This window comes from Podarcis cretensis (assembly GCF_951804945.1).
Source record: "Podarcis cretensis genome assembly, chromosome: 3".
In the NCBI taxonomy this organism is placed as follows: Eukaryota; Metazoa; Chordata; class Lepidosauria; order Squamata; family Lacertidae; genus Podarcis; species Podarcis cretensis.
Genome location: NC_137172.1, coordinates 119,219,789 through 119,232,972, shown reverse-complemented (window position 1 = coordinate 119,232,972; position 13,184 = coordinate 119,219,789). Strand labels below are relative to the sequence as shown.

Sequence of the window (13,184 nt, the reverse complement as noted above, 5' to 3'; positions counted from 1 at the left end):
GGACAATCTCCCAAGAATTCCATTAGTCTCTGAAGGCAGACCAGCATAGTACAGACACAACACTGCACCATGGTTAATGTTGAACAGGGAAGGGACATCAGGAATCTGACATCAGGAATCACAAGACAGAGAAACCAGTAGGAGAACACTTCAATCTCCCAGGACATTCTATACAAGATCTCAAAACAGCTGTCACATTACAAAAGAATTTCAGAAATAGACTGGAAAGAGAAGTTGCTGAATTGCAACTTATTACCAAACTTAAAACCATGGAGAGACCTGATCTGAATAGAGACATTGGATTCTTATCTCATTATACATGGTAAAGCTATTTTTAGCCATCTCACCCCTTGCTTTTTCCTGTAAGACCAGTTGCAGCCGTTAACATTCGTCAACAGGTTTACCACACCTATCAGCCAATCACCCATTCCCACCCCCCTTCTGAGTAATACCCCTCCCCACCCTCTCACTATATATAAGGGTCTGGTGACTTCTGTTTCAATGTATCTGAAGAAGTGTGCATGAACACGAAAGCTCATACCAATAACAAACTTAGTTGGTCTCTAAGGTGCTACTGGAAGGAATTTTTTTATTTTGTTTTGACTACAGCAGACCAACACGGCTACCTACCTGTAAAGGGGAGGGACTGTGAATTTATCCAGGAAAGAGAAGATGCTCTCGATATGTTAGCCATGGTTAAGATAATTGGAAAACTTAATAGCAGTCAATAGAATATTCAAGTAGAATATTGAGGTGAGCTGTGATGGCTTTCTTTTCTGGAAAATCCTCTTTTCGAATCTTGCCTCTGCCATGACCTCACTAAGTGTGTTGGAGGCTAGTAGTTATCAGTTTTATTTCCCCTTCTGCAATAAAGAGGATAATAATGCCTACAATCAGCAAAATCAGCTTTTACTCTTCAAAAAGGGCCATTTGAATACAGTTAACAGTTGTTTGTACATTATGTGTAGTACGACTTGAGAAAATCTTTAGTATTCTTTTAGTCTTCTTGAATGTAGCAATTGAATATGATGCATTCTAAAACACGTTAATGGTATCAAGCAATCCACACCTTGGATTTATCTGTATAAGGATGAAGAATATGTTTGTTGTTTGTTGAATTTATTGTTCGGTATAGTAGCAGCATATTGCTGCTAACTACAGCCCTTATAAACATGCAAGAGCTTTGTAAAACAATAGATCTTGTGTCAAAATCCTATCGCAAGGCTGGTTGGTCTGAATTTGCTCATATGCCTACCTGCAATCTGAGCCTCTTCCCTTCCCCCTTTGACCCTAGCTATGAAAGGTAAGCTGCATTCCTCCAATATAAATGTGTGCTGGATTGATTCTAGGAAGGGAGCATAAGCCTCACCATACATAATCACTGTTTTATGGCTTTCACTCATTTGGAGGTGTTAATGCAGATTAAATGGAAAACACTCCAGAAAGAATAGCTCAGGCTACTGCTCTGCCCTATATGTGGTCCTAATCGTTAATTCTTATTGTAAGATCTAAAGGTAATTTTGTTTGCTCTCCTAATGTGTTACAGCTTTCCCAGAGGCTTGAACATATCCTTTCTCAAATTCCCATCTTGATCAATTGTGTGCAAATAATTAAGCTTTTAAGAGATAATGGTATGAGGCTAATGTACACAACAAAAGTAAAGATCTCAAGTCACTGTTTATCGAGCAGTGGCCCAATCTCTTTTCATATCCCCAAGTGATCTTGGTGATAAGTATGCTTCTTAGCCGAAATCAGTGCTTATGTTAATTATTGACTGGTTTTCAAGGGTTTTTTTTGTTTTTTTAAAAAATGTATGAGATGCTGCTGTGGAAAGATAGTGGTTATTGCTAAAAAGATTAAAAGAGAATTGTCAGCAATTGTGGAAAATGAATTTCCTATTTTATTATTTTATTAAAAAGACAGTTATCAGGTTCTTACTCTTTCCTCTGTTGCAATGCTCTGTCTGCTATTGCCTGTAGCATGTGCCTTACTAGCCTCATGGGTGGAAATATAAGAAGGTTTTGAATGTTTTTACAGCAGCCTAGCCTGTGGCAAGTTGATTCTTTGCCATGGTGCTTGTTGTTGTTTGTTTGTTTGTTTGTTTGTTTGTTTGTTTGTTTGTTATTCTTAGTTTATAAGGAATCATTCATGCTATCTGCAAAAAGCTTATAATGGAGATTCATAATTTTTCAGGTATTTGAAACATACTGTAATTCTTTTCAACTCAACCTCATAGTGAACTTTTTCTGGGAGAGATTATCTACATGAAGTCATGGCTTTCATGTGATTATAGCAATTATAGGTTTTTCATGAAACTGAACATTTTTTTGCTACACTAAGCCAATAACCAGAGGGGGTGGGGGTGGGAGTGAAGAATCAGATGACCATAAATATACCATAGTTTAACATATTTTTTTCAGATGCTTCTGGTAATTGGTGTTTTTTATTTTGATTTTTACAGTAGCTGTATTATTCTAATGGCTAATTTTATCTGTTCTTGTCTATTTGTTAAAAGTCCAGAACAATTGAAAATTGCTTATTGGCGACAGACTTCTCAATCCCCATAGCTCGAGGCTGTGCTAAAAATTCTTGCTCCTGCATAGAATTAGGCACAGCTTGCTTGGTTACGTAAAGTCAGATCACATGCAAGGTATAAAGCAAAATAAGAAAGAGAAATAGTGTTCGTTGTTACATCGAGGTAATAAAGAGTTAAACCTAAGTAAACAAAATGGTAAACAAACTGAACAGCAAGCATTTGAAAACAACATTAGAGGTTACTTAGGGTAATTTGTTGTGAAAAACAATTCTGAGAGCTACTGTATCCCTACATAAATTATCAGAAAAGGCACAATGTCTAGGAACACAGGAACCCGCCATATACCCAGTCAGCTCAGTACTGCCTACATTGGCTGGCAGTTGGTTTCTAGGCTTTAGGCAGGAATCCCTCCCAGTCTTAGCTAGGGAATACTGATTATTGAATCTGGGACCTTTTGCATGCACGGCAAATGTTCTGCCACTGACCTATGGCCCTTCCCTGACTAGAATGATAGTACATCACAATCTGGCAAGGCTACAACCTAGTAACTCATATCGAAGCATTGCATTGATGTAGCTGGAGGGATTATTCCTGCTGTGCTAGAAGCAGAGTCCATTGCCTGCCATATTATGCTAAGTGTTTTACAGAACAGAAGTAAGTAGAGACAACGGATCCTGATAGAAGAGAGTCCGAGAACCAACTCACAAGAATACCGTCTTAGGCATTTCTCAGTCAACTATGTTGGCACATCCCCAGATAAGTTGTTAGAAAGCCATTGTAACTGACTGAACAGGGTAGATGGAGGATCTCAACCCTCATAGTGCATAGTAAATACCACCATATCTACCTTGTTGTGCACCTAATATGTAGGTCTTTGCAATCATAGGTATAATTAGGACAAAGGACCCTCGCTATTTGGATGGCCAGAATTAAAATGTTGCATAGATTCATTTTATAAATTGATCTACCAAAAAGTAAGGTGGATCTAGCACAAGGCCACTTGTTTGTAAGTGGCCACTTGTTTGTAATTGTAGAGTCAGAACGGGCATAAACACAGTGAAAAGTGCCAAAATGTCCACATTCTTTCATTTTTTCTGTAAAATATAAAAGCAAACATTTCTCAGCTGGTTTAGTTGATGTTGAAAGTGTTAGTTAAGTTACAATGGTACTTGAAATTGAGGGTTTTATAAAAAATCATTTGCGAATAACTTTCTAATTTTGTCAAACGCTAAAGTCTAGTTTAAGAGCACCTCCCCAGTCTGGTTTATTCTTATTAGTTGACTCCACATCGATTCTCTCACATTGCAACATTATCTTCACTAGGATTTGGATTTGTCTTGGAAGTAAATTCCAAAGCAGAAGTTGTTCAGGATTTTGCGGGCCCTTGGGCAAGAGCCTATCTGTGGGCTCTCCTAGCTTCATTTTGTTCATGGATGCGTGGAAAAGAAGAAGCCCTTGAGAAAGCATAATATGCTTTCTCTTCCCAGTGTGTAACCAATGCAGGTTAGGGAAAGGGGCTTCCAGGGCAATGAATCTGATTTAATATATATTTATGGAAACTATACCTGCATGTGTTGAACCAAAGGCTGGCTAATGGGTATCACTTCACATGTGTGCAATAACATGTGATCACTTCACAGGTGTGCAATGACAGGGAAGATGTTAGTGGGGCTCTATAGTGGCTCATGCAGCAGTTCTTAGGCCCCAGCAAATGCTTTTTTACTCAGTTCACCGCTGATGCCTGCCATGTGGTTGCACAGGGGTATCATTGCCACTTGCTTCACATTGTCATTTTCACTTTCCCAACCTCACTTCATGCAAACTGTTCCCAGGTATGTGACCCCAGGATGATGTGGAGAAATGTATTATGTGTGATATGAAGCAGAAGTACATGGACACACACTGCACTGATTATCACAGCCATGGCAACACCAAAAAATTACTTGGGATAGTAATATGGAACAAATAATATGGAGCAGTAATGGAACAAATAATATTTGAAATGTTTATGGGACCCACAATATTGATTTATTTTGGGGAAAATACATGAAGAAAGCTCCCAATCATTATCTAATTTTATTTTGAAAGTCTTGCGAATTATGTGAATTAAGATTACAGCGAATAGCATTCTAAATTACAGTGAGCTGAATTCCTGTTTTTAATGGAGTGGGCCAGAATAGATTAGCCTCCTAGTGTAGTGGTGTTTATACTGAAAGTCCAGAAATATTTTAATACAGTGGATCCCAACTCAATGCATCACTTCAAAATTGATAAGGGTCTTGCAAGACCATTTAAAGAATTTTCTGCCTGTTGTTGTAATGCACTGTGCTAGATGCTGTATAGTTTTAATTGCATTTCCCTGTGTGTGTGTGTGTGTGTGTGTGTGTGTGTGATTTTATGCATTGCTATTTCAGTTACATATAAGAAATGAAAGCAGCAATAAAATATATAAAATAAATATGTATACTTATTGTGAAGGATATGCCATCTCCCATTGTCAACTACAAACCCACAGAAACAATGCGGAACCACTGGTGGTCCATGAACCCCTGTTTAGAAGACCCAGTTTGATCAAAGGATTACCGGTAATAGCCCCATGCATAAATATGGCATAAAGCTACGCAGAAGTAAAATAATGTGATGAGAGGGCATTTTCTAAACTGAAAGCTGAAATCCTCACAGCCGAAGTTGAATTTCTGAGCTGATGATTGCACTTGTTCTTGACTACAATTGAGTTTAACACTTTAAGTGCATAAAAACACAAGTATTTAGATCAAAAGTTGGTAGCTGGGTTGATTCATTAGAACAAAATTCATAAGCAAGGTTAATGTTTGCCAGTAAGATGCAGGCCTCATATTGGTATAAAATCAGAGTATGGACTGTTGCATATATTTTTAACAAGTATTGTGAAAAATATAGAAAATGATAGCGTATGTAATTCTGTCAAACAAGAGTTGGAACTTTGTGCTACTGTTGCAACTACCCTCCCTCAGTGTCAAAAGTACTTGCTTGTATCCTAAGCAGCTCTTTCTACACTTCACTAATCATTATAATTGGCTTGTCTTTTACTGCCATTAATTATATGATGTAGTAGCCCATTAATAATTATGAGAGTGACACACCTCAGCATTTTTGTCTTTAATTATAGATACTGCACTTTTACGATTCAACTAAGATAGCTGGTAAAATTATCGTTTAATGTATGTATATATAATATTTATGTACATATACTTTGGTATCTTACAGCATCCTTACCCTTCAGAAGAACAGAAAAAGCAGTTGGCACAAGACACGGGGCTCACAATACTTCAAGTGAACAATTGGTAAGTAATTGTGCTTTAATGTTTGCACACAATCAGTATTCCAGCCTCTGGCAGCCTGCAGCTAATGGTTTGCATTGAGATGATGCAGTAGCCTACATTTCTTTGCTAGTTTATGGGTACAAAACCAGCATAGCCTCAGTGATGCTTTCAGCTAGGGGAACTAGTTATTTTACTCCTTCAGGGTTCTTCTACTCCTTCAGGATTATAGATATTTGCTTTCTCATAACTTGGGAAATAGTTAGATTTCAATGCGTAACTATTTGTGTGGCGCCTGCTGCCTGGCTAGAATGGATCTATTTTAGGTCACCTTTCGAGCAGTCAATTTCTCTATTGCTAGGAAATTACAAATAAATTAACCATTATTATAGTTCTTCTATAGTCGTCAGTTCATTCCAGCTTGATTTGTATTAAAGTGTCTCATGGCTCTTGCGACACAGCATACAAGCTGTTTAAATCCCATTAAAGTCAATGTAAGTTAAGCAAACTGAGCATGGGACCACACCCATGATCTGAGAAAGCTGGTTCTAGAATTGCTTTACAGCATAAAAAGGAACAACCTGAAACAAATCTGCCCCAAATCTTGCTTTGGGAGAAAGAAAGAAAAAGTCTCCTTAAAAATATTAAGCTTTTGCTGTTTCTGATTACATGGGTCCTATGTTAGCAAAAAGATCACCATTAAAAAAAAAATGATTTAATGCATTGCCATATGTTTTGCACAGAAATTCAGGTTTCACACAGTATACCAGAACAAGGCTTATATCTGAAGCATACTGAAATCTAATGCGGTGTAAAATTAAGTTTATCTAATTAATTGTCCTAATATTTTTTGATTAGTGTTTACGATGTGGAAACCTTATCCCCTTTGAAGTAATATCCAGAAAATGTCCACAGCAAGCTCAAAGCCTGGTGGGGTAGGGGAGAGGAGAAATGGGAGAGGGCCAGTTTCTAGACAAAAGTATTTTATATTATTCAGTAAGTGTCAGAGATTAATATTGCTGAAGCTTTAATTACATGGCCTAATCCATTTTAGTGAATAAATTTGGTTTTGATGCCTTACTGCACCTGCATTAACCAACCTTTCTCTGTCAGAGTGTGACTAGGGACCGATGGGAGACGTTTCAGATATATTAAACCCCATTACAGAAAATGTAATTTCTGTCAATATAATCCCATGTATTCTTCAATTTAGTACTTTGGAGATAACAAGCTACTTACAATATATTTGCCTTCAGAGGATTAATTCACAAAGTGCACTATCTGTGAGACACAGGCAGACTCCCATAATATAGCTTGTAAGGGTTATCAATTTCTGTGACCTTACAGCAGTCATGGGAGATCTATTTGTTGTAGCCTTTTAAATGTGTTGAATAATGAAAAACACAGAATGCTTTGTATATTGAATTGCATGTCCTGATATATTTTTATAATACCATGTTTAAATATTCTCAAATAATTAGAATATATATATGTATGTATTAATCACTAATAGGGACATCAGAATATGAAAGCACACTTGATGCAGATTTACTAATGTATATTGCCTCTGTGTCTTAGTGCATTTGCCCTTCAATCTTGTACGCAATTTTGCAAATAAGAGAAACTGGGGGGGGGGTGTATAGTTCTGATATTATGAGAAATGTATTTAGTTTGCTTGCCTGTGTGTCCCAAAATTGGACCCAATCCACATGAGGTGAAGCTACATTTACCTCCCATTTATTTTAAATCAAGAAAAAATTGCATACTAAAATCTATTTCACTGAGCCCTGAGGTTAGTTAGCAACTTTGGTTGAATCATGACCATCATAGGAACATGTGGCTACAGTATGAATGACACAAGGATATTTAAACTATGCTGCTGAAAGTCTAAAGCAGGGGTGGCCAGCTTGTGGCCCTCTCCAGATGTTGTTGGACTACAAGTCCCATTGTCCCTGGCCTCAGTTGGACAGCACTCTCTCCAACTTGCAATTCTCAACAACTGGTTCAGAGGCTTACTGCCTTTGTCAGTGGAGGTAAAGCAGGCCCATTATGGCTAGTAGCCTTGTCTTCCATATAAGTAGTCTTATCTTCCATGAATTAGTCAAATCCTCTTCTAAAGCTATTCAAGATGGTGGCCAACCACCTGTGGGGGTGTGAATTCCATAGACTATGAGCTGTGTAAAAAAGTACTTTCTTTAATCTGTCCTGAATCTTCCAATATAAGGCTTCATTGGGTTCCCGGGTTCTAGTATTATGTGAGAGGAAGACAAGTGTTTTTCTTCCCACTTTCTCCACATCCTGCATAATTTTATATACCTCTTTCATTTCTCCTCCCTTGCCTTTTCTCTAAAAGAAAACGCCCCAAATGCAGTAACCTTCCCACTTAGGAGAGTTGATTCAGCCCCTCAGTCATTTTGATTGCCATTTTCCGAGACTTTCCCAGTTCTTTGATACAGTTTTTGAGGTGAGGTGACCAGAATTGTACACAGTATTCAAAGATTTGCTTAATGGCATTGTGATAGTCGCAGCTGCGTTTTCAACCCCTTTCCTGATGATCTCTAACCTGGAATTTGATAGCTATTGTACACTAGGTCAACACCTTCATTTATCTATCCACTACAGTACCAAGTCTCATTCCTTATTAGTCACTGTCAGTTGACCCCATGAGCATATATGTGAAATTTAGGTAAAGGTAAAGGGACCCCTGACAATTAAGTCCAGTCATGAACGACTCTAGGGTTGCTGCTCTCACCTCGCTTTGCAGGCCGAGGGAGCCGCCGTTTGTCTGCTTCCGCAGACAGTTTTTCTGGGTCATGTGGCCAGCATGACTAAGCTGCTTCTGGCGAAACCAGAGCAGCGCACGGAAACGCCGTTTACCTTCCCAACGGAGCGGTACCTATTTATCTACTTGCACTTTGATGTGCTTTTGAACTGCTAGGTTGGCAGGAGCAGGGACCAAGCACCGGGAGCTCACCCCGTCACGGGGATTCAAACCGCCGACCTTTTGATCAGCAAGCCCAAGCGGCACAGTGGTTTAACCTACGGCGCCATTTTAAAAACTCAATGTACATCATTTTGAACTTGCTTACATTGAATTGCATTTGCCATTTCCTTTCCCGTTCACTCAGTTTGGAGGGATCCTTTTGCAGTTCCTCACGATCTATTTTTGTTTTAACCTCCCTGAAAAAATGTATATCATCAGTAGATGTGACTATCTCACTGCACACCCTTAGTTCTAGTTTATTTATGAACAAGTTAAAGAGTATAGATCACAATACCAACTGTTGGGGGACTCCACTTTCCACATTCATCCCTTGGGAGAACCGACCATTTATTCCTCCTCTCTGCTTCCTGTTACTTAACCAGTTCCTGATCTACAAAAGGGCCTCTTTTCTTAATGCATGACTGCTAAGCATCTTTGGGAGTCTTTGCTAAGATAGTTTATCAAAAGCTTTTTGAAAGCTCAAGTACATAATGTCAACTGGATCACCTCTATATGCTTGTTTACACACTTAAAGAACTTTCCCTTGCAGAGGCCATCCTAGTTCTGCTTCTATATGCTCAGTGAGACACTAGTTTTCCTGGAACAGATGCTAAGCCAGGGGTCAGGAAGGTTAATATTTCCTGGGCCGGAACAGTCCCGCGGAGATCCCTCCATGGGCCGGATCGCCTGTGCGTCTGTGATTTTCAACATCTGTGTAGATGTGATTTTCGGCGTCACAGAAGTGAGTCCCCACACTGCACTACGCTGGTTTAGCACAGGGCATGAGCAGGCAGCTCAGTTGGGGGATGGCTCATGGGCCGGTCAAACTACCTCCATGGGCTGCTTCCGGCCCACGGGCCTTAGGTTGCTGACCCCTGTGCTAAGCTAACCAGCCTAAAATTTCCAGGATCCCCTGTGATCCCTTTTTAAAAAATGGTGTTACATTGACCAGTTTCCAGGTTGGTTAGCTTAGGGGCAATTTACATATTTTTGTTAGAAGTTCAGCAGTTTAGGGGCAATTTACATATTTTTGTTAGAAGATCAGCAGTTTCACATGCTATCCATTCCAGACCCAGTGATTTGTTGTTTTTTATTTTGTCAGTAAGGCCTAACACTTGTTCTCTCTTCACCACTATTTGCCTCAATTCCTCAGACTCCTTTCCTGTGAAAGTTAGTGCAGGCAGAGGGATCTGTCCTATATCTTCCACTGTAAAAACAGATGCCAGTGATTCATTCAACTTCTCTGTGATTTGTTTATGCTCCTCCTTTGATTATCTTGATATCCAAAGCACCAACTGCCTCTCTAGACAGTCTTCTTTTACTGATATTTAAGGAATTGTTTGTTGCTGGCTTTTATATTTTTAACAAATCCTTCTTTTGCATCTCTTATTGTCTGCCTGCATGTCTTTAGCCAAAGTTTGTGTTCCTTTTTGTTCTCCTCATTTGGATAAGATGTCAATTCTTGCCTAAAATTGCTTCTTGGACTCTTCTTGTTAACCATTGCAGACATCCTCCTAGACTGGCGTAGAAGTATATATTCTCCATGTGTTTGTTTATATCAGCTTTTATTAGAAGTCACATTCTGAGAACCTTGCAAGGTGGAGCCTGTGAATGATTCTAGCCTGTGAGAATAGATTTTAAACATAGACAATATTTTATCAACAATTACGAATGGTGGGTATGACTAACATGTAATATCCTGGGGGGAACAGATGTGGTTTAGGATAGCTTCCTAAAATGTAATTTGTGCATTTTAATGACACAGGATGTTTCTGAACAGGGATGGGCCTGCTGGCAGCAAAATGCTGTCAGTGTGACACATCTAGCCCCTGAAATTATTTTGGCTAGCTCCTGAGAACCTGTGGATTCTGTGCTGTGGTTCTGGACAACACACTGGTGTTTCCTTACTGGGGGATCCCCTTGTCTTTCTGCAACAACATCAACCTTCCCATGGCCAGTCCCTCCCTCTCAGTGACTCTCAGGCTCTTAAAATGGGGGAGGGAGAATCAGACTTCTGCAGTCTACAAACAGTCCCTGAGCACCTTTAGCTCCTGCCCCCTGACTTAAGATGTTAAGTATCACTTCTGTGAAACAAAAATATAGGTGTATTATTTGTGTGTGTCTGTATTTGTATACACATAAACATTTAGGTCTCTTTACTTGTAAGTTGTCCCAGGTTTGACTTTTTTGTATGGTGGTTTAGGCAATCCAATCTCTCTCAGCTTTAGCCTCATCTGCAAATGAGGATAATGATATTGACATACTTTGCAGGTTGTTGTAAGGATTACAAGATAATGTATGTGATGGTCTTTCAACTGTTTAAACCATTGTGTAAATTTCATTATCATTGAAGCATTTTACTTTGGCATTGTTTCAGGTATGTATTTATAATGTGTGTGTGTGAGAGAGAGAGGGAGAGAGAGAGAGACAGAGAGAGCGCGCACATAGGATGGAAACAGAACATAAGAAATATCCCATGGAATTGCAATTAGGTTGCACTGCTTATTGTCCCACCACAGTGGTTCAAAACAAGATAATTAATTAAGCATGTGCTTAAAGCCTGAGTGTGTCGGGGTGACATTTTGCTATTTTGATTCCACTGTTAGTTCAAAAAACAAAACAAAATCAAAGACATAGTAGGCTTCCATATGATAGCTTCAGAAATAGCTGGCATGATATGAGGAATGAAGGAACAAGTGAACCAAAATTTCACTTGAGGAAGAGATAACTGTTATTCTAAAGCAGCAATGCAGCAGCAAGCAAAGGCTCTAGCAGCTCAGTCAGCTGCTTGTGGCTGGAAAGCCAAACAGGAAGTTTGTGACTGTTGCCATGGAAACAAAGGGGCAGTCCATTCTGTACTGAGCACCGGATGTTAGCTCAGTGTGTGTGTCATATGACCTGTACTGGAAGTACATGGGTGGAGTTTATTCTTACTGCTGTTGAGTGCAGACATGTTTTTCTCTGTACTGATGTGAGAGACAGAAATAAAGGATGTAAATAGTTTTCTGTCTGCTTCTTTCCCCTCCCTGGGGACACCAAAGGGGAGAGAGGAAGGAACGGTGTGTTTTTCTCACAGCCTGAGAAAAATCGCCGAGACCTCGCCAGCTTATCTGCCGGGAGTAGCAGCCGGGAGGTCGCCAAGGAATATCTGCCGGTGCCTACGCTGTGGCACATTCCTCTGACCCAGGCAGAATTCCAACAATAACTGCTATTGGTCATTTATGTATAAGACTGCTATATGTGACGTGAAATGCCTAACAAATCCCTGAATATGACCTTGTTGTTTTATTAATAGAGAACTAAGTTTGAGACATTGGATGCCCAAGATCCATCACAAGTGGGATTTGAACTTTACCTGCTACTAGTCTAGGAGCACGAAATATGCAGCTCCTGTGGCCAAATCTATGTCCACCTGCTCTGAACACATGGTTAATAGCACGGGGTGAAACAGGCCTCGAGAGAGAACTGTGGTCAGGCTACATTGAGCTGATGCAACTCTATCTCACTGAGGTATCAACTGAGCCCTGGGATTGGGACAGAGCAAAGCCCAGAGGCTCTGTTAAACATGCCAGTTCTTCTCTTCTATCTGGAAACTTTTGTGATGGTTCCCCTGCAACAGCTGGGGACAACTTAGGCACTTGCTGTCTGGATCTTGGCTATGCCTGGGTGCTGCTAGGGCTCAGCAGTTGTCTGCACTGGTGCAGAGGGGGAAAGGACATGTCAGTTCAGCAGCACACAGTGCACTAGGTTTGTGGATCGCTCCTGAGGTCCTGGGAAGATGATGCTGGAAAGATGATGCTGGGCTGCTTTAACTGCTCCTAAGTGTGATTGAAATAACTGGACACAGTGAAAAGTCTTATATGTAAGATTAGGGACTGTGGAAATAATATGCATACAAATAGCTATTCTGTAAGTTTATATTTTTTCTTAAACTTCTTTGCTACTAGGGGAGAGCTAACCTATCATTTATGGTTTGTTTTCTCGTTATTCAATTGGTTCATAAGTCGTTCAGCCACAACTCTAAGGAAATGCCTTCTTTTTTTTGATCTTTCAAAACTTGTTAACACACATTTTTGTATTAATGATGAGTCATTGTAAATCATCGTTGCAGAGATTAAATGAAATGCTGAAGGGCAGCCTGGGTGTGGATCAGTCATGAATTATTGGCAGCAACACAACATGTGGGAATATGTGAAATGTGTATGAAAAACCCAAACTCATGTCTTGGTAGCATGATACTGGAAATAAACTAGGAATGCCAGATTTTATGGTGCTTCTGCAAAAAAGAGAGTTTTTCATAATGCTTCTTGAAAATGTTTACATGATTTCTTGTATCATATTTTGGATGTTTCTAAGTTTAATATTG

At 39.5% G+C, this 13,184-nt stretch overlaps 1 protein-coding gene across 1 annotated transcript in view; it reads left to right on the top strand.

Moving 5' to 3' along the window:
• The window catches only part of LOC307212541 (homeobox protein Meis1-like), a 150,176-nt gene that overhangs the window by 111,838 nt on the left and 25,154 nt on the right, over nucleotides 1-13,184 (top strand). Inside the window, 1 exon segment of the mRNA XM_079970012.1 lies at nucleotides 5,783-5,859. Coding sequence (XP_079826138.1) covers nucleotides 5,783-5,859 — 77 coding nt within the window.